The 27,325-nt window shown below is 36.4% G+C and overlaps 1 protein-coding gene across 8 annotated transcripts in view; it reads left to right on the forward strand.

Annotated features, from left to right (window-relative positions):
• CBLB (Cbl proto-oncogene B) overlaps positions 1 to 27,325 on the forward strand; it is a 214,859-nt gene that overhangs the window by 89,377 nt on the left and 98,157 nt on the right. For 5 of the 8 annotated variants that reach the window (XM_073804274.1, XM_019923231.3, XM_073804278.1 and 2 more), the window contains exons 4-6: positions 3,973 to 4,119; positions 20,359 to 20,515; positions 26,225 to 26,346. In XM_073804274.1, coding sequence (XP_073660375.1) covers positions 3,973 to 4,119; positions 20,359 to 20,515; positions 26,225 to 26,346 — 426 coding nt within the window. Of the gene's footprint in view, positions 1 to 3,972; positions 4,120 to 19,593; positions 19,612 to 20,358; positions 20,516 to 26,224; positions 26,347 to 27,325 lie in introns of those variants that run through there. The other 3 variants (XM_073804276.1, XM_073804277.1, XM_073804281.1) reach the window with 2 other exon arrangements.

Below are 27,325 nucleotides of genomic sequence, written 5' to 3' on the forward strand. Positions count from 1 at the left end.
TTTTATTTCCTCCTTGATATATGACACAGCTGTTTCTTGAAGTGAGAAAAGTCGAGGACTCCATACGATCTAATTAGATTATTCTCTTTGTGTGTCTCCTACATTTAGTGAAGGCTACTAATCAAGTCTTGATGTATTTTTTATTCATTTTTCAAATTCCTCATCTCAAGATGGCTATCGTTGGTGCATTGCCCCCACTATATTGTATGATAATAATGTAGTCATGTCTTTTTCTCCCCTACTATGTGATAAATTTATTAAGGGTAGGATTGTGTCATCCTACGTCAAATCTTGTGTACCTTCAGCCTCCTGATGATGCTGGCTATAGCCACTTAAGCTACTAAGACTTATTCATAAAGAGTGATGCTCCATCATTCTGACCTCACATTCTGTGCAGTAATGTAACTTGAATTTTGGAGAAATTGATTCATACCGTTTTAAAGAAGGACAGTTTTAGGTGATCAAATTCAGGATAAAAGAGGCACCTTGCTTCTTAGGTGATATTCTTGACATTGCTGATGCATTCATTACACTTTTTTTTTTTTAAATGCAGATAGTTCTCCTTCTCATCTTCTCCCTCTCCTTTGTCTTTGCTCCTCTCTGCCTCCCCCTTCTCAAGGCTCCTCTATATATTAACATCTTTACTGGTTTACCCAGTATTGACATCTAGAAGTTACTTTTTGCTTACCTGGTGTATCAGAATACTTTTACTCCAAAATTATTTCTTATAAACAAAATCTCACACAAAACAAATTTTTAAAATGGCTTCGCTTTTGATGGTTAATGGGAGATAATGTGGTAGTAATTAGTCAAAATAAAGTATACCTTTATTGAAAGTATTGGAAAATTTCTTGTAAATTTAAGTTATGTTTAAGGTTATTGAGTCTTTGTAGATAAATTTTATTTCCTTAGTTCTGGGGTAGGGCATTTAGTAATAGATACATATCTTAATATAGGATGCTTCAAATCCTTTATTAAGCAGTCCAGTCATCATTTTTGGTCTTATGATGAGCGGCAATCAGGTGGGCTTAGGGAAAATTGGCAAAGTATGGAAAAATATCAAGATAGGAAAAAAAAAATTCATCTACAAAGAAGATGTGGAGTTGTTGCCTTTCTTCCCTCTATGTCTAGATGATTAGAGATGACTGTATCCTTGGATTTTATTTTCAAAATTGGAGGTTATTTATTTTTAAAATGGGTATCTAAGAGTGCAGAGTGGGGTGGGGAACTAAAGCTTGATGTAAAGCAAAATATAGTAAACAAAAAACTCCCACACAGTCATATAAAAAACAAACCTATTTGCTATGACAGTAAATTTAAATGACATCAGAGAAATAGAATTAGCTATAAGTTCTTTTCATTTCTTGTTGTGGATTGCAACCTCTGTAAATCGATATTTCAGGTAAAGTGTTTCCAAAATAATCATTTACATATGTATGGTGTGTGTTTTTAAAAATTAGATATAAAATAAATATAAATATGCGTCTGGTATATGTGAAAAATAAAGTAACACAAAACTGTTGCATTCACATGTTTTTAACAACTTGAATTTGTGTTTCTTTAAAGACTAAAGGCAAAATAAATCTTTTCATTGCCTCAGTTTATGCAAAAAGTTGAATAAAAATATGGTGATCTGTTTGTAGGAACAAGAAAATTGGACTATACACACAGTTTATAATTTAACAGTGATTAGTTATATAGTGATTATTAGAGCTTCTAGACTGTAAATTATAAAGATAAAATGTTACTATTTCTGTTTTAAAGTTTAGTGCCTACATAGCCAATGGATCAAAAATCCAAGATGGGTAATCACTGGTATTGTGCTTCAGGCTTTAGATCTAACAAATAAAAATGAAAAACATTTGGATATGATTAAAGAACAGAGAAACAAGGGGATGGAGAGCAACCAATTCAGAAAATAAGGAACAGTTGGTTTTCCCTAATTACAGCCATCTTGTTTTCTTTTTTCTTCTGTATGTATCAATTGGAAGTTTGGTAGAAAATTAACTTGTTTGCCTAATTATAGAAATAAATTCGTTGCAGATTTTCAAAAGTGACTTTATGTTTTTCCTTAAACTCAGATTTCAAAAGTCAGTTGCAGTTTGTATTGGCTACAATTCTTTCCTTGGATATAGTTCATCAGTTTACTTTTCATTTCCTAAGACTGGATTTCTTAAATCTACCATCACCTAAATGAGGATGTGTTGACATAAATGAGAAGATCAAAGATTCAGCTAATTAAAGAAGTTTTACCTTGGAATTACGCTGAGTTGTGCAGAAGTGTGGCTGAATCTAAGAAGATGATGAAACATTTTGCATAACCTAACCATAATGAGATTGTTTGTTGTTGCCAGTCAAGCACTAAAATAAGGCCTAAGTTCTGACCCTTCTTTCCCATAAATCTTCTCATGGATAATAAAGGTTATGGAAATTGGGACTTTTTGGTTTTCCAGTAGAGATGAATTTTTTGAGATGTCAGTTACTTTATACTTTATTGCTTTCTGTTCATTCCTGTTTTTCCCACTTTTTATCACAAGTACCTTATTTATTACGTATTCATATAATATAGGAAGTTACATGTTTCCTTTCAGTGACTTTACGGAGAGGTGCATGTTTTATGATCTTTTTGGTACCTAACATGTTTTTTTGCTTGTTATTTGAGAGTCATTAAACCCAGATACATGAGTAAAAAAAAAAAAGGCAAATAAACACAACTTTCAGTGTCAAAGTCCTGCTGAAACATTGTATGGTGTTATATGCATTGCAGATTTGATGGCTTTCTTTAGTTTTCCTCTGTATTTACTTTGAGTGCTAATTCAAGTGCCTCCTCCCCTGCCCCAGCCCTGACCCCTCAACACACACACAAAGCAGTTAAGACTTCAAAATGGAACCATAGTAGGTATGTGCCTGCTGTGTTCTGGTGATTCTGAATAAGCAGGAATATAAAGAGACAAGGTCACCTCAAAACTGAAAAGTTCTGTAGTATTTTATCTTCCAGTTGCTTCCTTACTATCTAGCACTAAGAGTTTTGGGCTGATTAACATAATTAATGTTGTAAACTTATGAAAAGCTAAGAAGGAATGTAGATGATACTGTTAAAGTATTAGTCATGGTTTGAAGCCTGTTCTAAATCATGTCAGAATTCCCAGAACTTAACATGGAAATTAGAATAGAGACAACACCTACATTTCCTTCCCTTCCAAACCATTGTTTTCATACTGCCATAACTTTTTCTTTCTAAAACCGAGATTTGATCATTTCCTTAATCTTTTTAGTCCATTTTGGCTTCCCATTCCTTATTGCAGTGGCTTTTTATGGACTACATTAGAATTACCCAGGGAGCTTCTAGAATATGCACATATCTGAGACTTATCAGAAACTCTGATTTTTAGATAGAAGTGACAAGTGTATTTGACAAAAACTTTGTTCATTGGTTCAGATGCCTCTTTTTGTCATGTCCCAACCAAACTTTCTCATCTTGTCTCAAGCCGTTTCCTCCACTCTCTTTCTGCTCTTCTCTAGCCATGCTAAATCTAGATATTATCCAAATAGTTCTATTCCTAACCTCTCCTCCTTCCCCTCCTCTCCACTCTAAGTCTTTCATCTGTTGAACAACTGCTTATCTTGCTAGATTCGCCTTAAATGACACATCTTTCCTTATTCCCCGTGTAGAAATAAGCACTCTGTTTTTTTTGTTTAACATTTATATTTGATTATGAGTTTTTTAGGTGTCCGTCTCCCCCATTAAACCTCATGTAATTCATCTTGTTCACGTTTATATTAAATGAGTACATGGACGACTAATAGAATCCCTGTTAGGAATTTAAATGTACAGTTTTTATGAACATTGTTTTTAAGGGCTTTATTGAGTTGACCTAGGTTGATAATTTCATTTTTCATAGTATATTCCCATTAAATCTTACATGCCTTATATTTACTTTTTCCTTCATTTTTCCCTGTTTGTATCTACAGACGAAATCTTACAAAACTCTCCCTTATCTTCAGTCACATGTTGGCAGAAATCAAAGCTATCTTTCCCAATGGGCAATTCCAGGGAGATAACTTTCGTATCACGAAAGCAGATGCTGCTGAATTCTGGAGAAAGTTTTTTGGAGACAAGTAAGTACAAATTTGGATCCATGTTTGAAGAATGGCTTAGACCTGCCTCCAGTTCCATATGGTGTAGATTTTACCTGAGTATTTTGAGAATATACTGCAGTGTTTTTGATAAGTGTTTTGATTGCTATTTTTTCTATTTAGCCACCAGAAGTATATCTCAGTAACTGAATAATTTTGTTGTTACCAAGTAAATATTATATGACATTTATTTATTTGGTGAGCATTCATTGAGTTAAATAGTTAGCTCTAAGTAGCAGATGTATGTAAGAGTATACATGAGAAGCCCATAACTTTTTATAACTTAGTGTACACATAAAACACATATAGAAAATAAAAGGCAGAAAGGGAAAGACACTTTAAAAATTGGCCTAAATAAATTGTTCTGACAATCCAGAGGGGGGACACTTACTTGAGGACTGCAGGCATCGGAGACTGCTTTCTATACTAGGAGGTAGAGTATAAGCTTGACGAAGATCTGAAATTGAAGTGGGAAAAAGCCTCAGTACTGGCATTCAGGTTTTCTCTGTGTCATTGCACAGAAAGTATGCACGTGTAAACAAGATACAGAAAGGAGGGTAATGTTATCACAGAGTTGCATTATCTCACAAAAATAGCTAAAGATGTTTTCCTTAGGTATTTCCTATCCAGACACAAACCCAGGTGAGCTTGGCAAATAATAGGAACTAAATATCTGAAGTCTGCATAACTTAAATAAAACGTGCAAAACTTTTATCAGGAATCTCTTAGTAAGATGCTTAAGAACTGAGCATCAGGCGGCAGATGGTTTCTTCAGTTCCTTTTAAGGGTCCCCTTTGATGAGAGAGCACCCTCAGAATGTCCTTGAATGTAGGCAGAACTGTAGCTAAGAATTAAGGAGGAGTGATTGCTTACACACAGATTATTGTTTTCATCCTGTAGTTAAATTCTATATTTATACATTAGCTGATGAAATACGATGTAAAATGTTGGCACACACTTTCAGTGATCTGGAGTCCTTTGACACTGGTGAATTAACTGTAATGTTGGGTTTCCCGTTTTTTTTTTTTTCTCTATGACGTGCTGTGTTTATCTATAGCTACCACATGACTAGGACATACACAGAGCAATGCACATTTGATTAGATGCATATATATATATATTTTTTTTGCGGTACGCGGCCTCTGACTGTTGTGGCCTCTCCCGTTGCGGAGCACAGACTCCGGACGCGCAGGCTCAGCAGCCATGGCTCACGGACCCAACCGCTACGTGGCATGTGGGATCTTCCTGGACTGGGGCACGAACCCATGTCCCCTGCATCGGCAGGTGGACTCTCAACCACTGCGCCACCAGGGAAGCCCAGATGCATAATTATTTTACTTCAAAAATGTTAAAGCCTTTTTCCCACTTCTTAAATAAAATGTATTCTTAATTATTTTTAGGCACTACAGGAGGAAATACTGTTATTGCTTTTAACACAAGACATTCTGTGTTCCAGAAATCTAGCTCTTTGTAATGCTCCTATATCTATTCACAAATGAGGACTTAAAAAAAGAAAAGGTTCATCCTCATCTGAATTAGACTAACAGCCAGGAGTGTACGGATTAAATATTTGTGAATAGTAGAAAGCAGAAAGGGACCGCAGAGTTCCGGGAGTAACAGCTGAGGATGTCTTGAAGCTACAGCTCATATATTAACACTCTGAGCCTAATGCAAAGAGTTGGTAACCTTCAAAATAAACTATCTTAAAAGTTTAAGAAAATCTATCAGAGAAGTTGCTTGCGGTATTTCTTTTTGAAAACTGAAAATTCTGGTGAGTTAAAAATTGCTTGCTTGTCAAAAGGTCAGTAAAAAATGGACCTTTTGACAAAAGATTGCTCACATGTTTTTCAAGAGAGGAGTTTGTTTTGCCGGCACCTCAAACCACAGAGAATTATGCATTTGAGACATCGTTACTTCCCTTTATTTATAACCATAGACATTAAGGGGCTGAAATTTCTGTCCAACTGCTACGTGAGTGAAATCACTACTAAATCAAATGGGGGATTCTTGAAATTCTGATTAAACGCTCTCCCTACCTCCTAAACCCTTGTACCCTGTCTGCTGTCTTTGCTTACTTGAGAAGGCTTCTTAATTGGTCTTTAAGATTTTTATTTTGGAGATGAGAGCCAAAGGTAAAGCTCCCTCTGGAACTCAGTCATATTTCTGTAGTCATCAAAAGTAATGCTTCTTTTATTAGATCACTGGAGAAACCATCTTTATATTCTCTGTGGGTTTTCACCTTATAGTTCCATAGTATTTTATTGAATGAACGGACGAATGATGTAGCCTTTTAAAAGGTTGAATTTTTTTCTCTTCCTTATACTCATACTAGTTTGCATTTTTGCATAACTGAGTTCTCATACAGAAGTATTCCTGTTATTTATCTACATATTGAGGGCATATGAGAATGCTTTCATGTGACCTAACCGGTGACTTTAAACTTGAATGCATTATTGTTTCCAAAAACAGAACCATTGAGCGGTTAGTTCTAAAAACAGCCAAACAGATTATGATTTTTATAAAGCAGGTTTTAACATAAGGAGTAGTATTGTGATATTTTTCCCAAAAAGAACTGTCAGTAAGAAAAAAATATTAGTATTGAGTTAAAATTGGGAAATAGTTATCGTTCAAAGGACTTTATAAAACTCCTAAAGGCAATCTTAGGATTCAGACCTAAAGAACAGGCAGCAGACAAAAATCTTTAGGTGTCATGTGACTAATGCTTCCTTTCTGTGCTTCTCAACCTTTTTGAAGTCATGGCAGGGCCAGCCTCTGCTCAAGGCCCAAGCCCAGTTGCGAAGGAGGTTCTGCCTGTCTGGAGCCTTAGGGGATCAATAACATATCATGTGCCAGGGTAAACTGGTTGGGAAGTTCTGTAGTTGTTAGATTTGGGGAAGTCCTGTAGTTGGTAGATTTTTATGAGACGTTATTGAATGTTTTAATAGTTGAGTTCTGCTTTTGCTTTCTTAGTCTGTTGACCGGGAGATGGTAGAAATATGTGGAAAAGAGGAGTGGCATTTTTGAGTGAATGTGTCTACGTAAATTCTGCCGAATGAGACCAATACCAAACTCTGGGTTAGAGGGTGAAGTTTATAATCCAGAAACTTCAAGCATGAGGCTCAAAGAATGTATTATTAACTGTTCAAAAAAGACCCATTCATGTGATTAGACTCGGTGACAGTCATTTTTCTAATCAGCAAGTCAGGTAGCAGTTTCTAGGCTCCTTGTACTAAGCATTTCTTGATGTTGAGGAGATTTAGACATGTGTTTCCAACCAAATTATAATTCAACAAGAACCATTCTAACTCCTGAATCTTTGTATGTCCCTTCTCCCCATCCTTACTTTACTTCCAGTTCTATTCATCAGTTCATGTTCGAGTTCAGATTCTTCCCTGGACTACTGCAACAGCTTTCTGTCTGGTCTCCCTACCTTCAATAACAGCCTATCCCATCGATTTTCTTGAGGAGGCCAGTGAGCTCCAAAAAGCAGAACTCTTTACTCTATTTATTTTTTCTGCCTGAGACGCTGTGCATTCTATGCATCATTACCGAATCTGGGTTAAAGTCTATAACCCCATTAATATGACAAGCTTCAGGAACTTTTTTTCTAGCTTCATCTCTCTATTCAACTCATCCTCAAAGAAACAACCTCCTCATAGTCTGTACTTCTTTCCTAGTATGCTTTTTATTTCCACACCTCATTGTCTTTGTTTCCCTAAACTGCACCCTCCTCTTGGGAAACCAGTTACCCACACCCTACCCAGTGTCACACCCTACCCAGTGTTGCCACTTTGGAGGCGTTCCTCAGTAACCCTAACCTAAGGTGGGCATGCCTGCTCTATTCTTCCAAGTACCTGAGCTCACATCTCGCACACTAGACTGCAGTGAACTGCTGACATGCTTGCGTTTCCCAGTGGACTAGAAAGCTTCCTTGATTTTTATTTCTCAGAGCCTGGTGTGTTTCTTGGAATATGTGAGCTCTAACAAGTGTTAACAGACTGGATGAATAATTGGATGGATGGGTGAGTGGATGGATGATGTCTATTGTCTGCTCAAAATTTTCAATAACTTATTATCTACAAATTGATTTTTTTTTTGTCATCAGTTCCTACAGTTCTCCCTGGCATGCCCCTCTTCCCTCCTCTTTCTTTTCTACAGTCCCAGAATCTTGGCACCCTTCCTTTAAGTCTAGTTCAGAAGTCTTCTTTTCTGGGTTCTAATATATACCCTCCCACATGTTCAACTTTACCCCATGTTTTGTGTTTATGTTGTATTTTAAATATATTTATATTATCAAATGTATTTATTACGTGGGTCTTTCCTGCTCAAAAATAAAGCTCCTGTTGACTTTTTATCCAAAAATTAGTAAAAACAGGTACATTTATTAGAGTTATTATATGTCAAATGCTTTCACATAGATTAGCTCCATTTTCAGTACGAAGTTTGAACATTATTCTTTAAATGGCTATCAGATGAGTCCTTTGGGTACTGTATACATAACAGACACTCAGTAATTATTGGTTGAGTTCATGATGTATTTTTCTACCATTTTAGTCCTCTTTTCTTTTACTTATGTCCTGTTCTTCAGGCAAGTGGGATTATTTGGCTCTTTCCTGACACCTTAGCAGCTACAGGTTTCTATGTCTTTGCCCACATTGTTCCTTCCACTTGAAGATTTTTATCTCTGGTATAAAAGTTCTCACTAGGGCTTCCCTGGTGGCGCAGTGGTTGAGAGTCCGCCTGCCGATGCAGGGGACACGGGTTCGTGCCCTAGTCTGGGAAGATCCCACATGCCGCGGAGCGGCTGGGCCCGTGAGCCATGGCCGCTGAGCCTGTGCGTCCGGAGCCTGTGCTCCGCAACGGGAGAGGCCACAGCAGTGAGAGGCCTGCGTAGCGCAAAAAAAAAAAAAAAATTCTCACTAATCCCTCAACGTTCATCTTGCTCTTGATTCTGGCCCTTATTATTATACTGAATCTTTTAGTTCTTAAACTCCCATAAGCTCTTGCTCATCCTCCATATTTATTAGTTTTCATTGATTTTTAAAGTTATTTGTCTAGCTATCTTTCCATTAGACTATAAGCCCCATGAAATCAGGCTTATTTAATCAATCTTTGTGTTTCCCAAGGTGGATCAGCACAGTGTCTCATTTGGAGACTTTCAGGAACTGTTGCTCATTTAATTCAAATGAGTTGAGCAGCAGAGGCATGTGTGTGAGTGTGCGCACGTGGGACGTGTACAGCGTTTGCTTGCTTGCTTGTTCTGGGGGCAGCATGCTTAGTGCAGTTTCGCAGGCGGGTCATCTGTGTTCAGGTTCTGACTGCAACATTTACTAGCTCTGTGACTTTGGGCAAGCTCCGTGCTTTCTTCATGCATCAGTTTCTTCATCTGTAAAATGTGGATGGTAATAACAAGAATACCTACTGTGTAGGGTTGTTGCAAAGGTTAAAAGAGCTAAAATCTACATTTCAGGCAGGTAAGACAGTGTCTGGCACTTTGTATGCACTCTGTGTTGTGGAATAATTAACCAGTTTAAACCTTTAATCTTGCTCAAAGCCCCATGAATATATTTATTATTAATTCTACAAATAATATCATTAATATTCAACTTTGCATGATAGAGGTTCCACGGTCCCTAGAAATCTAAAAGCAAAATCCAGAAAAAGTTAATAAAAGTTTTCTAAAATTGTGTATATCCCTATGTAAAAGTGAGGTGGAATATAAGAAACTGTCCTGCTGACCATGGGGGGAAAAAAAATGATCTGTTTAAAATTCAGTTCATTACATCTACCTTTGATTTCCTGGGGAAGTGGTAGGGACCTTTTTAGGTTTCCTGTGTTTTCACTTTTAATAAGAAACAAAGGCCAATGGTTTCTTTACCTTTGCAGTGAGTAACATACATTTTTTTTAGCATATTAGCTAGATCAGTTTTCCCTCTAATCAAAGAAAAGGCAACTTAGTCATATTTAATTAAAGGATGCACAATAGAAATGAAGAACATTTATAAGAAAAATGTGCAGCAGGAGATCTAGAGAGAAAGAAAAAAAAGAACTGAAATAGAACTAAAAAAATTACCATTTAATATTTCTGTTATTTAGTCAACTCTTATTACTGCCTGTTTCGAAAAAGCAAAGTATCTTTATTTCATAAGGAAAATAAAATGACAGGGCTATTTTGTTCAACTCACTGCAACAAGATCCAAGACAGAAAAAGCAAATAAGATGTGAAATTATAATTTTCTACCTCTAAGCAGTATGTATTCAATTTGGGGAGGGCAGTATATACAAAGATGATAAATATTTAAAATCAGTTCTGTCCCATTACAGAAGCGCTTAAGGAATGTCACAAATAGTAAGTGAATTATTTACTAGGGCCATCAGAGGAACACTCAGGCTGCATGGAGGAATTGGTATTTTGTATGGGTTGCACATGTGTTAATAAGGAGTACACAGGGGAGAATACTGTGAGAGGGATGGAATTCTCATGGCGTCTGCTGTCTTTCCAAAGAAAGATGCAGAGTAACTTCAAGGTTCCATAAATGGCATTTTTTTTTTTTGTTCTTGTTCTCTTTTTCCTTCTTTTCTTCACGTTGAACTCCTCAGTAAGTGACATTTACTTCAGTGAAATCACCGTGAATTAGGTCCTGGTTCTCAGCCTTGAAACCTGATTTCATTAGAGCCATATGTTTAGAGACTGAGCGTACTTTACTGAGCTCACAAACTGATCTATAATCCAGAATAGTGGTTTTATTAATTCACAATGATTAATGCTACTGTCAAGCAGATGGGAATGCTCTCGTCACTGTTAGGTAAATTATATGTGGAGCTATACCATATCCAGAACATTCCTTAGTGAACATGGAATCTAAATATGGGGTGGTGGTTTATGACCCACTATAGGAATTCCCCTGCCTCAAGGACCAAAGTACTTACAATTGTTATTCTCTCTCTTGGACTATGCTTTGAAAGCTCTGTCCATTTTTGGCCATTTGGACTTTCTTTTTCCATATGCAAAGTTGTACTTTTAAAACTCTGTTCTTTGGAGCCCTGAGAACAATGGGAGCCCATGATGGGTTTTAAGTAGGGAAGTGGTCACACTTGGATCATAGGTGGGCTACTCTTGCTGAAGTATGGATAATGAACTTGAGCAGTGGTTTCTAAACCCATTCAATCATATTCCTTATTACTACCTTATTACTAACTACTTTTTGAGCATACATCATCTATGTATATCATCTACATACTCATGTATAAAATACATATTACTATACAAATAATGTGTATTCTCATATATAATATAAAGGACACATTATAATACAAATTTTTAAAATTGAATTAAAAATGCAAGTAGAATTTCAGTGCTTTCTTCTCATCCTAAATAGGGTCATCTTGTATACCCCCGGGGTCTATGACTGCCCTGCCCCCCACCCCCCCATTCCACTTCCCACTTTAGAAACTGATAAATTAGGAGAGAAATAGGAGAGAGATAGGAGGCTGTTATAGAAAACTAGGTGAAGATAATAATAAATTAAATAAATAAATAAATAGAAGTACGTGAATTTGAGAATTATATGAAGATAAAATTAACTGTACTTGATTATTAAGGTATATGAGGTACAAAAAGTGAGCCAAATGTGATGCCTCAATCTGGGATTTGAACAACTGGGTACCATTTACTGAGACAGGAAAAGTAGGAAGAAGAGATTTGGCAGTCAGATGAATTCAGTTTGGCATATGTTCAGTTTGGTGGGTCCAGACAAATCCATGTGGTGATATTTATTAGTAGATTAGATATACAACCTTGAGGAAAAGAATATAGAATTAAAGACAGAGATTGACAGTACATTTATGAGTTTGCAGATTGACAGCCTGTAGAATGTTTTCCTTGGCCTCAGACAGTATTTACGTTAAAAAATCAGTTGGTAACTTTTAAAATTATTGATTTTTACACAAAAATGTTGTATTGAATTTCATTGAGAAATTGGAAGTGATGGCAACACTAGATATGAACTCTGACATGGCGACAGTTGGCTAGACCTGGGTGCCAGCTGCCCAGTTTAGATGTGTCCCCTCCAATTGATTGCAGTCCTTACCTGGACCTCTTTACTCATATACATTATCTGCCTGGTCTCCAGATATCTGAGTTTGTAATCTCTAAAAGCTGTGTGAAGCCATTGGACTGATTGATGTAGACCATGGAGAATGTGCAGGGAGAACAAAGGGGACAGATCCTTAAAGAATTCTGATGAATGATGTATGCACAGAGGAAATTTAAGGAATGGAGGCATCACCAGGGAAGTAGGCATAAAACCTGGCGAGTGTGGTATTATAGTTGCTAAAGGAAGATAGGATTTAAAGAAAGAGGGAGATGAATCAGAATATAGTATTGAAAGATCAATTAGATAAAGACTTAAAAGATTTCATCAGATGTGGTACAACAGGCTTTCATAACTTAGTTTATTTTCTCTTTAACATTCTGAAAGTCTCCTTTATAACCAGTCTTAATAGGCTCCACACGTTGCACTGAATAGATGTGTTGAGTTTTTGGTGTACCCTGCATAGGTGCGTTGGATTTTGCTGTACACTGAGTAGGTACATTAAGGTGTCTGGCCTTCCACCAAGACTTGTGGTGCATTATAACCAGCCATCTAGGTGGTAGTCTGAGAATATCTTTTCTTGTTTTGAAGTTTCTAAGCTCCCTAATGATAAGATAAAATTCTGACCTTGTCCTCTAAAGTTTAACCTGTTTGTATCCAGATTTTGGCTACTTATTTTACTTCCCCATCTTGAGAAGTAATTGGTTTTTGTTTTGTTTTATTTTAGCTGCTCTACCAAATGAGGAAAATACTTTCATGCTACTTCTTGAGACCATTAATGTTTTTTAAATAATTTGGAATGTTAAGCCAATCACTAAAACTTCCAGAAATTGTGTTTCTAAAATACCATTTAAAAAGTTCTCCTGTGCAGAGCCCTGTTTTTTTTAAAAAGCAGACTTCACATTTCTCCATCTCTTAGTTCTAGTCAGCTGATCAGTTTGATTTAATTAATTAAAACAGTTTTTAAGCCACTTATATTCCCATTCTCAGAAGTTCTTATATTGTATTCAGAGAAATAATTATTTTCTTATTAAGTATTTAATAATGTGCCCCTGGAATCAAAGCACGTTTGTTCCTTTCTCTGTGGGATGTTTCTACCTTGGTAGGTGAAGAGAGGCACTTCCTCCTTCTGAAGCAAAGACTATGCTTGTTTACAACCCTGTAATGTAAAGATAGTATTTCTCTGCATATCCAAGGACAAGCATACTTACTAACCATTATAAAATATTTGGGTTCCCTAAGCCCTACATTCCTCTCCAGTTACAAAAGTCACTGTGTGTGTAGGTGTCACCTGACTCTCTTTGCATCATCCTGTGGGAATTAGAGCTCAGGGAACAAGTTCCAAGAAAATGGTGATACTCTGACCACTGCTTCCTGTGAGTAACGAAGTCCTTTGGCTTTGATGCCCTGACCCACAAATACTCTGTCTTCTGCCAGCATCCATGCAACTGTGATAGGCTAACTTGTTAGCTTGCAAAATAGGGTAGAATCTCAGATTTTCACAGTTCTTTAGAAACATGTTCTGCTGGTGGAGAAATTGTGACTTAAAAGCAAAGTAAATAAAGCTTCATAAAATTAATATTTAGGATTTATTTTTCATTAATAGACTGCTAATGCTTCATCTTCCTGTTTTCCTTATTCTGAATGTTGACTATCAGTAGGAAATGACAATAATTGTTTTTCTTTGTAGCTTTGTTTTTGCCTTGTTTATCTGCAGTCATCAGTAGTTTCTCTTAATAAAAAGGAATTTTGGGGGATCTACTTATGCAAAATAGTATGTACGTAGTTTCTCCTGTGAGGCTTTAGTTATTGGAAATTGTATATTTTTTTGCCTTAATTTAACTTACATATCTAGCAGACTTCACCCATTGCTTGTTAATGTAATTGACCTATGTAGAGAGATTTCTGGGGAATTTTCTTTTATTACAGACATTTTAATTTGTAGGACAGGCTGGGCTCTTAATGCTAAAAGGAGGATGTGTGGCAGAACTTTCTAATTTTAGGGTGTATAACTTACTAATCTTGTTTAATCTGAGTATCCTAACTTCTAGTATCATGAAATCATACATAATTAAAATCATACAATTATACTCTGAAAAAAATCTGGCTTTTTTCACTATTATGTTTATGAAATTCATCCATGTTCTTGCATATAACAATAGTTTGTTCATTCTCCTTGCCCCATTGTATGGCTGTACCACAATTTACATATTCATTCCATTGGTGATGGACATTGGATTCTTCCTCCTTTGGATTTTTATCAGTGGTGCTGCTATGAACACTTTTTGTACATTTAAAAAAAGACATGTATACATTTCTGTTGTATGTATATCTAGGAGTGGTATTGCTGGCTCCTAGTTTATGCATAGTTTTAGCTTTAGTAGCTTTTAGTAAACCACCAAAGAGTTTTCCAAAGTGGTTTGCCAATTTAATCACCTATGAGGAGTGCCTGAAGGTTCCTGTTTTCCATATCCTTCCCAACATTTTATGTATCATTTGTCATTTTAAAACTTGTTAATAAGCCCCTCTGGTGGGGATGAGTGGAATCTCATTTTGTTCTTAAGTTACATTTCCATGATGACAAATGAAGTTGAGTGTATATTTGTGTGTTTATTGAATATTTTGATTTTTTGTGTGAGTGTGAAAATTATTTGCCCAATTTTTGAGTAGTAATTATTAATATTTAGAAGTTTTTATATATTATAGATGTGAATTTCTTGTTGATTGTATTTATGTGAATGGTTTCTCCCAATATGTGGCTTTCTTTTTCACTTTGTTAATAACATTGTTTCATGACCACAGGTTTTTAATTTATTTTTTCCTTTATCCTTTGAACATTTGGGGTCCTGTTTTAATTATTTGCAGGTATTTTCTTCTGTTTCTTCCAAAAAACTTTATTGCTTTATCTTTCATATTTAGGTCTAAGGTTCATCTAAAATTGATTTTCATATGGTATTAGTTCAGGGTCAAGATTCATTTTCTTCCATATGTATATTCATTTGACCCAGCAGCATTTATTGAAAACATCATCCATTCCCTACTGCTGTTTATATATAGTTGTTACATAACCAGTGTCCAGATATGATTGCATTTGTTTCTAAAATTTGTTTTATTCTATTGTCTATTTGCCTCTCCTTGTGCCAATACCACACTGTCTTAACTGATGTGAAGAGTATAACTTTGTCAGTGTTTTTCTTATTGAAGTTCGGCTTGATTATTCTTGGCTCTTGGCATTTCCCTATGAAGTTCAGAATCAGCCTATCAGTTCCTACTATGAAAATGTCTCCTGGAATATTTGATTGGGGTTGTAATAAATCTGAGAATCAATTTGGAGAGAATTGACACCTTTACCATATTGAGTCTGCCAGTCCCTTAAAGCGTTATATCACTTTATGTCTTCTACATCTCTGATCAAGTATGTCTATGTGTTTATGTTGTGTTTTTGCTTGTGTTTTGTTAGCTTTATTCCCATTTATTTGATATTTTCAGATGCTATTGTAAATTTTTTAAGTTTTATTTTCTAATTATGTATTGCTTATATATAGAAATACAACTGATTTTTGCATATTTTATCTTTAGCAGCCATGTTGAATTCTCTTTTCTTCTCATAGTTTAATCTGTAAATCTTTTTGTATTTCCTAGATAGAAAACCATTTCATAGGCAAATAGTATTCTAATTTTTGTTTTTAATTGGTTATTTCTGTGATTGCAAAATATACTTGAAACAGTTTTAGTATGTCTTTTACTCCTTTAAGCCACTAGAGCATATTAGAAATATTCTGAAAGCAATTGCTTGTAATCCTACCAAGATCTAGATGTCATCAATTAAAATTTGTGTTGATCTCTCCAGACATTCCAGATAGTTTTCAGCATTGGATCATAAAGGACATGCAATTTTTCTTTTTTTTTTAGCCACGCTACGCAGCTTGTGAGATATAGTTCCCCAACCAGGGATTGAACCAGGGTCCCCGGGGCCCTTGGCAGTGAAGGCACGGAGTCCTAACCACTGGACAGCCAGGGAGTTCCCGAGGACATACCATTTTAAAAATGCCATTTAATGCCATGGACACTTTTCCATGACAAATATTTCTTCCGTATACAATTGTTAATTGCTGTAAAATATTCTAATCTATAGATATGTCATTATTACTATCAAACATATTTGTTTTAATTTTTTGCTATTATGAACAACACTGTTGAAGAGACATAGAAGAGTCTTTGCATTGCTGTGTTTTTGTTTTTTTTTTTTTGACATAATTTCCTTGTTGAAATCCCTAGAAGTAGGCTCTTTCTGGGTTAAAATGTATAGGTTTTTGAAACTTGCTGCCAGATTGCCTTCTAGAAATGTGTAAATTTTCATTCACACCAGAAGTACACAAAAGTTCCTGTTTCCAAACATCCTAGCCTTTGTTGAGATTCACACCTTTATTATATGGATTCTTTTTGCATATGAGTTAAAAATAAAACCTATATAGCCTTTTATGAGAACTTGTGGTTTCATGGAAATGTTTTGCCCTTTTTTTGAGTATCAATTGCCTTACATTTTTGTCTTCAATTCCTTATTCTTTTGTGTTAAAACTGCAGGGTTTTAAAATTTAGCAAGTTGTTATCTCTCCTGACATTGTGTGAATACACTATCGCTTTTTTTTTAAGTCATCAAACCATTTCTGTTTAGTAGGAAAGTGGTAGTACACTCAAATTTCTAGGTTCCTCCTCTGTGAAACACTCCCTTGCCTTCCCTAGACAGAGTTTAATTACACAAATTTTAGTTGCAAAGATGAATAAGATAGTCCCTGTTTGCAAGGATCTCCATCCCCTTGGGTTCCCATAGCACATGAATCTTTTTCTGTGATAACCTGAGCACATGACACAACATAAGTTATTTACAAATCTTTCCACTTATTAGACTGTGGCTGTATTTAGATTTTTGTTCTGAAACTAGTTCAATGCCTGGCACATATACGGCCTTTCTTGGGTGAATCACTTAACCTCGTTAAGCCTCAGTTTCCCCATCTCTATCTTGAGGATAAATATATTATCTGCCTCACACTGTTATTATGACAAACTCGGTACTTAATTTGGTGATTGGCAGATGTAAGTCATCAATAAATGGCAGCTCTCATTTTTTTTTCCTATTGGAAGTCTAAAGATCCTGAACTCACATTATTGTTATAGGTGCCAGGCTACCCATTGGTCTTTTATTCAGTTCTTTGTGGATTGATGGCTACTTGAGCTTTTCACTGGATTTTAAAGTTAATTCAACGTGTAATTAAAGTGATTTATAATTGTAAGTGGCAAAAGGACAAATTAAAATACTTGTGGATTGGTGGGAGCTTGAAGCTTAGTTGGACCTTTTATGTTCTATTCCTTTTCTTTTTCTGCCTCTTTCCTTTTCCTAGATCTCTGCCAGCACACTGAAGTTCCTACATATTTGTAAAACAATTTGCCATTAACGTTTTCTCTCACTAGGTTCATATCTAGGGGAAGAGCTTATAGAAACCACCACTCTGTGGTATTGCTACAGTTAGTTAAAGGTGTGAACAGTCATCCTCTGCCTTTCCTCCTCCACCCACAAACCTCAGGAAAGTATGTGGTAGCAACTTGAAATCCTCTTTAAAAAGTTAGATCCTTAGTGCAACAGTTGTAGAACTTTTTTTTTTTTCCAGAAATAATTGTACTCTATTTCTCTTCTTCACTCATGAACCTGCCTGCCCCACCGTTGCTCCCACCTTCTTCCCATGGTGGGTATTTGGCTCAGCTGATCAAGGGAAGGGTATCTCTTGTACAAAGTTTTATATATAGTAAGTTAACCAAATAATGCCCTTTCTTTTTAATCCCTGTTACTACCCTTAATTAAGGTTCTGTTTGGACGTTAGGTTTATCACAAGGGAACTGGGGGAAAGTCTCATTTGCACAAGGACTGTGCAAATGTAGCTTGCCCCTTTGTAAACTGTCGTTCCAAAGTGTTAAATTAGACTACAACTGTAGAAGTTTGTTCATTTTTTAATAATTTGCTCAGGGAAATCACTGGCTATTCAGAAGACTTATGATCTGCATGCACCTTAAATATTAGGATGAGGATAATTTTTATGGTAATGGATATCGAAAGGTGTCTCTTTAGCCAGTCTGTTTACTTTTTCTAATATATGCACAAGACAAAATTCTCTAAACATTTCTATACAAAAGAGAAAACACCCTTCTTAAATCAGTACTTCTTTGTTTACTGGGTTTTTTTTTTTACTTTGAGTTTTATGGTTCATGTCTCTTGTGTGTATTGAATATTTGAAATTTTAATTTGGAAAAGCAAACTGCTTCTTAGGCACTACTTCCAAGGTAACTATAATGAAGCTGGACATAATTGCATATCTACACTTTGCCATAAATCAATAGCCTTCTAATGTTATCAAAAGTTTTCATTGTTACTTTAAAACAGCAGCATCTTGTTAACCTTAATCAGAGCCTGATGTGTGTTTCTTCTAAATGGCTTCTGATGTGGTGTCTCTCTTCGGTTCTCTGTGGTTTCCTGTTTTTTTCATACATACAGAAAAGCCTTTTGATGTATTCAGCCTCATAATCTTTTTCTTTTAATAGCATATCAAACACAAACTTTCTTATATATACAGCACAGCATTGTAAGCCTGTTTCACCATTCATTTATTCATCTTGCCACAGATCACTCTTTCTCTGGAATTCCTCCAGCACTTCCTTAGATACCTTTCTGTATTCTTTAGCATCACAGTTCTCATTTCTGCCCTGAAAGAGTGTGTTCTTCAAGGGCAGAGATAGTATCTCGTATATCCATAATTGTATTTCTCCACAGTGTCCTGCCTTAGCAATGAATACATCACATAGACTGGTGACGCTCAGTGAGTTGCCCCCAGCCCAGCCACATCAGCATCACCTGGGAACTTGTTAGGACTGTAAGTTCCAAGGCCCCACCCCAGTCATGCTGAATCAGGCCATCTTGGGTTGAGGATCAGAAATTTCTGTGCTAACAAGCCCTTCAGTGATTCTGATGCATGCTCAAGTTTGACAGCCACTGCAGCAGATAATTATTGAATGAATCTGAAAGTTTTACATTTATGGTGCTGCTTCACTGGGAGGATTAGTATCAGATGGGGCCAATTTTGTCCATTCAGCCTGAGTTTTATTTCTCAAGAGATACAAGTAAAGAAAAACCTAAGATTTAAATATTTGCAACCTTAGAAGAGGGTGTATATAGCTTTTATGTTGTCCTACTATGAAAACTGCAGCTTAAAGTGTTTAAAATATGAAATGATTGCTTTCTTCCACCTGTTCAGGAATAGGCATTTAACATTCCAAAAGGAGGAAAAGTAAGGAACGAATAATGGATGTTACTCATTTTCATGGTGGGGAAGAGGTGGGTGAATGTTGGAAACTGGTCAGGTAGAGGATGGGTTGGAAGACTTTCCCCTGGGTACCATTCTATGCTCTTCTAAATTTTTGAACCCTGTAAGTGCATTATGTAGTAAAATGCTGATATGGGGTATTTAATAAGATTAAATTAATGAATAAGTTGAATAAAGAAGTTTCCATATGATAGCCAGTGGGGTTGGTTAAAAGTTATTAAAATTTCCCTTTGCATTAATATGAAAGGTTAGATAAAATGGCTTTCCATCTCTGTAGAACATTATTGGGGTGGTGGCAGAAATGTCTTAATGACTTTCCACCTGAACTTTCTTATGCAGTGAACACAGAATTCTTACTGTTACATGAATCCATCATCTTGTTATTATTTTAAGAAAATAAATGGAGGGGAAGAATTTAACTTGATTCAAAGTTACATAACCTTGCATACACAAATGAAGAGGTTAGACCTACAGGACATTGATCTAATACCTTCTTCTGAAGTACTTTTAGAAGTATCTTGATAGGCAAGGAGAGAAAAATTGATTTACATTTTTGTCACATTCTTAGCAAATGGAAAATAATCTGGTTAGCAAAACCCATTACATATGTTCTGAATTATGAACAGTATTCTCAACTGTTTGTCTTTTAGTACAAATGCAATTATATTAATGGTATGATTGAATTGTGCTGTTTCAATGGAAGGTATGTCTTAAATGACAGTTGATTCAATTTTTTTTTTTCTTCTTCTCTTGCACAGAACTATTGTACCATGGAAAGTATTCAGACAGTGCCTTCACGAGGTCCATCAAATTAGCTCTGGTCTGGAAGCAATGGCTCTAAAATCAACAATTGATTTAACTTGTAATGATTACATTTCAGTTTTTGAATTTGATATTTTTACCAGGCTATTTCAGGTAAGCTTTGTATTTGCTTAATCCTGCCCTCTCTTCCACTTCCCTCCCTTCTGTGTGTGTGTATGTGTCTCTTTTTCACACACACATGCATACATACAAATATATGGGAAATGGTCTCATTTTTGGTAGTCTGCAATTTTAAAGCAAGTTTTTTTGGTCATTGCTGTAAGTTTAGAGTTAGAGTTTGGAGGATCTGGTGTTCCGAGCCTGGAGATTGCTTATTAGCTTTGAGAAGAATGATGTAAAGGAGCTTTAAAGTCCCTATTTGGTTTCTCACTTTACTTTGTTGTTCATTTTAGCCCAGTAACTGATAGAATGCAGGTTTTTTTTTTTTTTTTTTTTTTTTTTTGCGGTACGCGGGCCTCTCACCGCTGTGGCCTCTCCCATTGGTGGAGCGCAGGCTCCGGACGCGCAGGCTCAACGGCCATGGCTCACGGGCCCAGCCGCTCCGCGGCATGTGGGATCTTCCAGGACCGGGGCATGAACCCGTGTCCCCTGCATCGGCAGGCGGACTCTCAACCACTGTGCCACCAGGGAAGCCCAGAATGCAGGTTTTATAGGTGGGCATTTGCTGAGGTTGTATCCCAACTTCTTCTCCCCTTTGCCTCCCACATTCATTAGGTGAGAAGGGAAAATAGTGAACCTGGAAATAAATAGCAAACTCATCCTTTTCTGTATAGGAGATTACTGTGATGTGTACTGTTTTTACAGCTTGCTTTGCTCTTTGATCTGTATATCACAAACATTTTTCCGTGTCAGTAAGTATTTTCATCAATATAATTTTCAATTTTCAGTTGCTACAGAATATTCCATCAAAATAGTCTGTCATTAATTTAGCAAATCTCTCATTTGGGAAATTTAGATTTGTTTTCCTGTTTTTTTTTCCCCTAATATAAATGACTTTGAGATTAACCTTCTTGTCCTGTTTATTGTTTTTGGGTTTTAATCATTCTTTTATAATTGTCTTCACATAGCTATTCAGAAGCAGGTGTCACATAATAAAAGCTGGGTGCCATTATTTTGTATTTTTGTATGTGTTGATAGAATTACCCTAAACATGAAGACTTGAAATATGCTTTGAATTTGCCTCTGCCACTAAATTGCATATCATCTATGAGATTCATTTCAAGTAGTCACAAAGTGAGAACCCCACCTAAAATCTTTATGATTCTAATAATATCAATTATATAGCAAGTGATGTTAATTGATCAAAAACCAGGCTTGCTTATATTCTGACAATTTTTTTTATTATTTTAGTCTTCAGTAAAATTTATTCTGTTTGAAACATGCTTTCAACAAATGTTAGAGTATAATATTGGTTTTCATGTTTCTCATGTAAGAATTTTGCTTCTCTGATTTATGACCCTGCTTGGTACTCACCTGCAAAGATCGGGTAACTGAATTATGTAAGAAAACAAGATTGCATGGGATTAACTTTTAATTTATGAAAGAATCCATTAACAGAGGGCAAATTAACTCTTGCCAACAATACTTATAGAATACATTTTACTTTATTACAACTTTATAATCATAATTCTACCTAGACGTATAGAATAGGAAATGAGATAAATGACTGCAGGAAGTATGCTTTTGGATATTTTCAGTTTACAGTAGTTTCATTATTATTCCCTTGGTATATGTACGTTGTCAGTTAATGTTTTTCAAATGACTTTAGGATACATTTTAGGAAAAGGTTGTGTTATCTGATACTGATTATTTTATAATGGAACCTCTCCTTTCTTTAAAAGTTTCTGATAGGGCTTCCCTGGTGTTGCAGTGGTTGAGAGTCCGCCTGCCGATGCAGGGGACACGGGTTCGTGGCCTGGTCCGGGAAGATCCCACATGCCGCGGAGCGGCTAGGCCCATGCGCCATGGCCGCTGAGCCTGCGCGTCCAGAGCCTGTGCTCCGCAACGGGAGAGGCCACAACAGTGAGAGGCCTGCGTACAGCCAAAAAAAAAAAAAAAATTTCTGATAATTTTACAAATACTTAATTTATTTAACATGATACCAAGACATTCTAATAGTAGATGGTTTGCTTCTTCCCCTTGAGAAGGAAGAGAACAAAAGTTATTTTCATACATTAAGCCTAGCTGTTTATTCTAGGAAGAGTGTATTTTCTGTGGGGAGCCTAGATGACTTTTCAGTGAGGAGGTTAAATACTAGAACGCCTCAGAGTTATATATCAAAGGTATGAGGGCAGCTTAATGTTGGTTAAGCACTTACCCAAACAGCTGCTTAATATGTGTACATATTTTCTTATAAGCTGTTTCACTTTAAAACAGCCCAAGTAATCTCAGCACTCTAAGGCACATATATCTTCTTTATGCTCATGGGGATGGGAGAGGAAAAGAATCTTTTAAGTAGAGCTACTATGAAAAGTATTAGATAACAAAACCAAAACCTTACTAGCGGACCAAAGAATGCCTAGTGTCTTTTAAAACTCATAATTACAGCAGTAGCTAAAGAACTTTTGTTAGCCCCTGTGTGTTTCTCAGATTCTTCACTTCTCCTGATTTCATTATGCTTAGACTGTAATCATATATGTGCTTTAAAATACAATAAAATTGGTTGTGTGCACAGAAAGTACATGTATTAACTTTTACTGATCTTTTATTTTTACATAACTTTAACAATTGAATAATATTTTCTTGTTATAGTTGTGTATTCTATATGAAAGATGTAAGTTTTGTAGCTACTGTAACTGCATGAACATATATTCTGCTGCAGCTGTGATATTGGTGGTTAATTGGTAGTGACTCCTTCTAGCATTAAATCGTTGGGAATAGGGTATTTAACAGAGCGGCATCTGAAAGAGGGCAGGGTACACCATCAGGATTGAGGTTTGACATAGAAAACTAGCTTAAGGGTTTGCAGAAGGTGTCGGTGGAGGTGAGGAGATGAAGTTGAGACTTGCCTAGGAAATGAAATCAAGAAGCTGGTGGATTCTGGTTTCCCCTTTTTCCTGTCTTCCCTCATCCTCATGTTTTGCCAGAACTTGAACAAGTGCTGGGAGTCACTGGAAAGGTCTTGCATGGCCACCTTCCTCTGTCTACATTAAACCTTATCTCTCTCCCCTCCACGTAGTTCAGAGATGCTGGGATCGGCAAGTGCTCAAGTCCTGGAATGGAAAGACAGGGCTTTTGCTTTCCTCTTCCGTCTCCCTGGGGCTGCTGCTCCCTTCTCCTTCCATTTCCCCACTGTAAGAGAAGACTGGGTTGTTGAGAAATGGGGCAGTAAATGGGATGAGTAGGTACAGGATAAGGAATGAGTGGTTTGGGGCAATGTACTATTGACTGTGGAATATATAGCATTGTGGAACAGGGAGAAAAAGAAGAATAAGAAACTCATCTATTGTAGTGAGGATTAAGAGAGTATCTGGGCAGACCAACTGAGGCCCTACTTCCAATGTAGGTTGTAAGTCGGTAAATGGTGAACACAGTGGCTTTTGGGAGAATGGAGGGACTGGTCTTCTTAATTCACTTTATTAATTTCTGTAGTCATTTAAGAATCTCCAAATAACTTGGTGTTGGTGTGTGAGAAAAGATTTCCTATAACCTAAAAACAAACTGTGAAAACAACCATTCTCCCATCACTTTGTTTTGCCTCCTTTAAGCCATTAGTTGGCAAAATACTTTAAACACAGGTGTTTCTGACTGTGGGTTGCATTCTTAAGAAAAATAGTACACAGACTCTTTCTATTACATAAATATTGTTGCAGTTAGAATCTGGCCCTCTGGATTATTACTAAGAAATGGTTGCTAAATACTGCAGCATTTGGCTCCAAACACCAGTTTCATTTTTTTTTTCGCTTGTATTTGATCTGTGCATTGGCTCTCTATAAAGTTCAGCGTTTTGTAAAACAACTCTTTCATTAATTTGTGTGGATTTTAATGGAAGTGACCCAAATATTTTGTATTTTTTTCATCCTTGTCCTTTGTAGATGAGGAAGTAGAACAGAACAAAACAAAACAAAACTCAGTGACTATAATAGTAATTTTTCGGTTTTTCTAAACGTATGCTAATACTCTTCCAAGTATTGTTTATGTAATTTTTAGTCATCCCTTAAGAAGAAAATTAAAAACATGTTTTTTGTTTTTGTTTTTTTCAAGTACATAGACAGAACCTCTCATAATAAGTGTCTCCAGAGCTCATTTTTCCCCAGTTAGGTATTTTAGTGTGGTGGGGAAATACCCTAAAGATTTTTCTTGTTATTTTGGAAAAGGTTAAACTCTTCATTACAAAATCATTCTTTCCTTTGTTATCCTCATCTCAAGGGATACAATCCTTAAATTGCGCCTTGTAAATGTGAAACTTGCTTAACAATCACAAGGAACAAGTCTCAAAACAGACAAAAGCAGGAGCCCTCCACCAATAATCATGTCTAGGATGACTATTTCAACAACTATCACTTGGCAACACAAAATACCTTTTTTTTTTCCTTTATGTAGAAGATTTGAGTTAATAATCTGGCACATCAGATAGAGTATGCTGCCAATTCCTTTGGACAAATGTAGCTTCAGCCTTAAAGATATGGCAGAGATGATTCATTCACACCCTCAAGCAAAGTTGTCTATTACTGACTGCCTTTTTTCTCTTGCCATGGTAACTGGAGGGACAACTAATCCTATTAAAGAGACAACGATACAAACCCTTTATGTGTGCGTGCATGTGTGTTTGTGTTTATTTCTGCAAAAGATTTTTACAGAGCTCACCTCTAAACCATGAACTTTTCTGAGTTTGTGATTGTACACGGATAAACCAAATGTGAGTACAGTAGTCTGTTACCATGGGAGTCGAGGCCTCGCAGACAAGTCACTCAGTAGAGGACCTCTTCAGCTCTTCCCCCAGCCTGATCACTATGCTCTGACACTGTGCATTAGTGCCTGGTCTCCCTTTGGGAAGCAAGACAGGCGTGTTCCTTGTTCTCATGTAGCTTATGGCCAATGTGTAGACTTGGCCAAATCACTTACATTCCATGATGGAGTTTTTTGTTCTACAAAGTGAGATGTCTAAATGCAGAGTAGTGAACAAAACAGACACACAGGGAGATGAGGCATGAGATGAGAGTTAGTGGTTTTAAATAGGGTGGTCTGAGAAGGCCACATTGAGGAAATGACATTTGGAGAGGAAGCAGTCACATGGATATTTGGAGAAAGAATTCAGGTATAGGGATCAGCAAGTTCGAAGGCTCTGAGGTGAGAGAATATAATTACGTTCAGGCCAGCAGGCAACAAGGCCCGCGTGTCTAGAGGAAAGGCAGAAAGTGGGAGAGTCACAGCAGATGGGGACACAAAGGGAACTGGGGCTCAACCCTGCAAAGGTCTTTCTAGGCCATTTATAAGGACTTTGGCTTTTACTCAAAGTTAGAGAGTTTTGAACAGAAGAGTTGATGTGGTTTATGTTTCAAACTGATCACAACTGCTGTATTGGGAATTGAATTTGTAGAGAAGAGACTATGTGGTTTTCCTTTTTGCTTTCTGTATTTTATTCCTAAGAAATCTGTTTTCTGCATAATCATATTTCTCCAAAAAGAAAATATATAATTGCATGTTTGCTGTTAGGTACTAGAATTTGGCCTAAACCCCGTAAGCTCATATTCACTGAAAAAATATCCAGGAGAATTTTAGTATGTGTATTAAATGATGGGTTGCTGTGTAATTGATAGTTGATATTCTCTAGGTAATCTTTTAATTTATTTATATTTTTAGCCTTGGGGCTCTATTTTACGGAATTGGAATTTCTTAGCTGTAACACATCCGGGTTACATGGCATTTCTCACGTACGATGAAGTAAAAGCACGGCTACAGAAGTACAGCACTAAACCCGGAAGGTAAGACTTTTTGGCAGTAATATTATGTGATATCTGTAAAGATGAAAAGTCCTCTGTGGTTCATTCCTAAGTAAATCAGTAACACCCATGGGGATGAGGGGAGGGAAATGCTAATAGACCAAAACAGTGCTTCTTAATTCAGTTCTTTAAGTTGGTACGTTATGCTTGTTCTGAAATTTAGTGTTCATAAAGTGAAAGAGGATATGGTAGTATGTAATTTGATGAATTTAGAGAGTAAGTCTCAGAGTTTCAAATTGGAGTAGGATATTAGCATATTAACTGTTTTCATGACACATGTTTATGTATAAAATTAGATGTGTATATTTAAATACTTGAATATTGTGCTAATGACAAAATAAATCAGTTTCATGTTCATTATTTTAAGGTATTTTTTCAAGACATTCAATTTGGTTCTATGATAATCACATAATTACATATAAATACATATTAATGCATGTAAGTACATATAAGTGTACATATACATGCATGATAAACACATGTAAGTACATAGACATATAAGCCCATTGTTAACAATCCAAACCAGTTTCATGTCCTTGAGAACGTCTTCCATAAGACCTCATGCTTGATGTTGAAATTGAGTGAAACTCAGAGCTTGGCTGTGTGATCAGCCCCTCTGGCTTTGACCGAGAGAGCACACTTTATTAATGGTGAATCTGGGCGGGAGAAAGTCTGTCTCTCCCGTCGTGCAGGCATTTTCCCCACATGCGGTCTAGAAATGCACCAGGCACATAGTAGACATTCGTGCTGTGGCAAGCAGTGTGCTGGGTGCGACACTAATGACAGTGGAGATCTGCCCTCCTTCACTCTCATGTTTTAGTAGGAGACACCATCCCAGTGTTTGTGAGTGCACTGACTTTCACATACGGGTCATTTCATTTTAGGAATGAATTCGGTGGTTTTTTAAATCTACCTTTTTCTTCTAATATCGTTTTATTTGATTTGTAGTGCAAATGTCATT

Source organism: Tursiops truncatus, chromosome 4 (assembly GCF_011762595.2).
Source record: "Tursiops truncatus isolate mTurTru1 chromosome 4, mTurTru1.mat.Y, whole genome shotgun sequence".
NCBI classification, from domain to species: Eukaryota; Metazoa; Chordata; class Mammalia; order Artiodactyla; family Delphinidae; genus Tursiops; species Tursiops truncatus.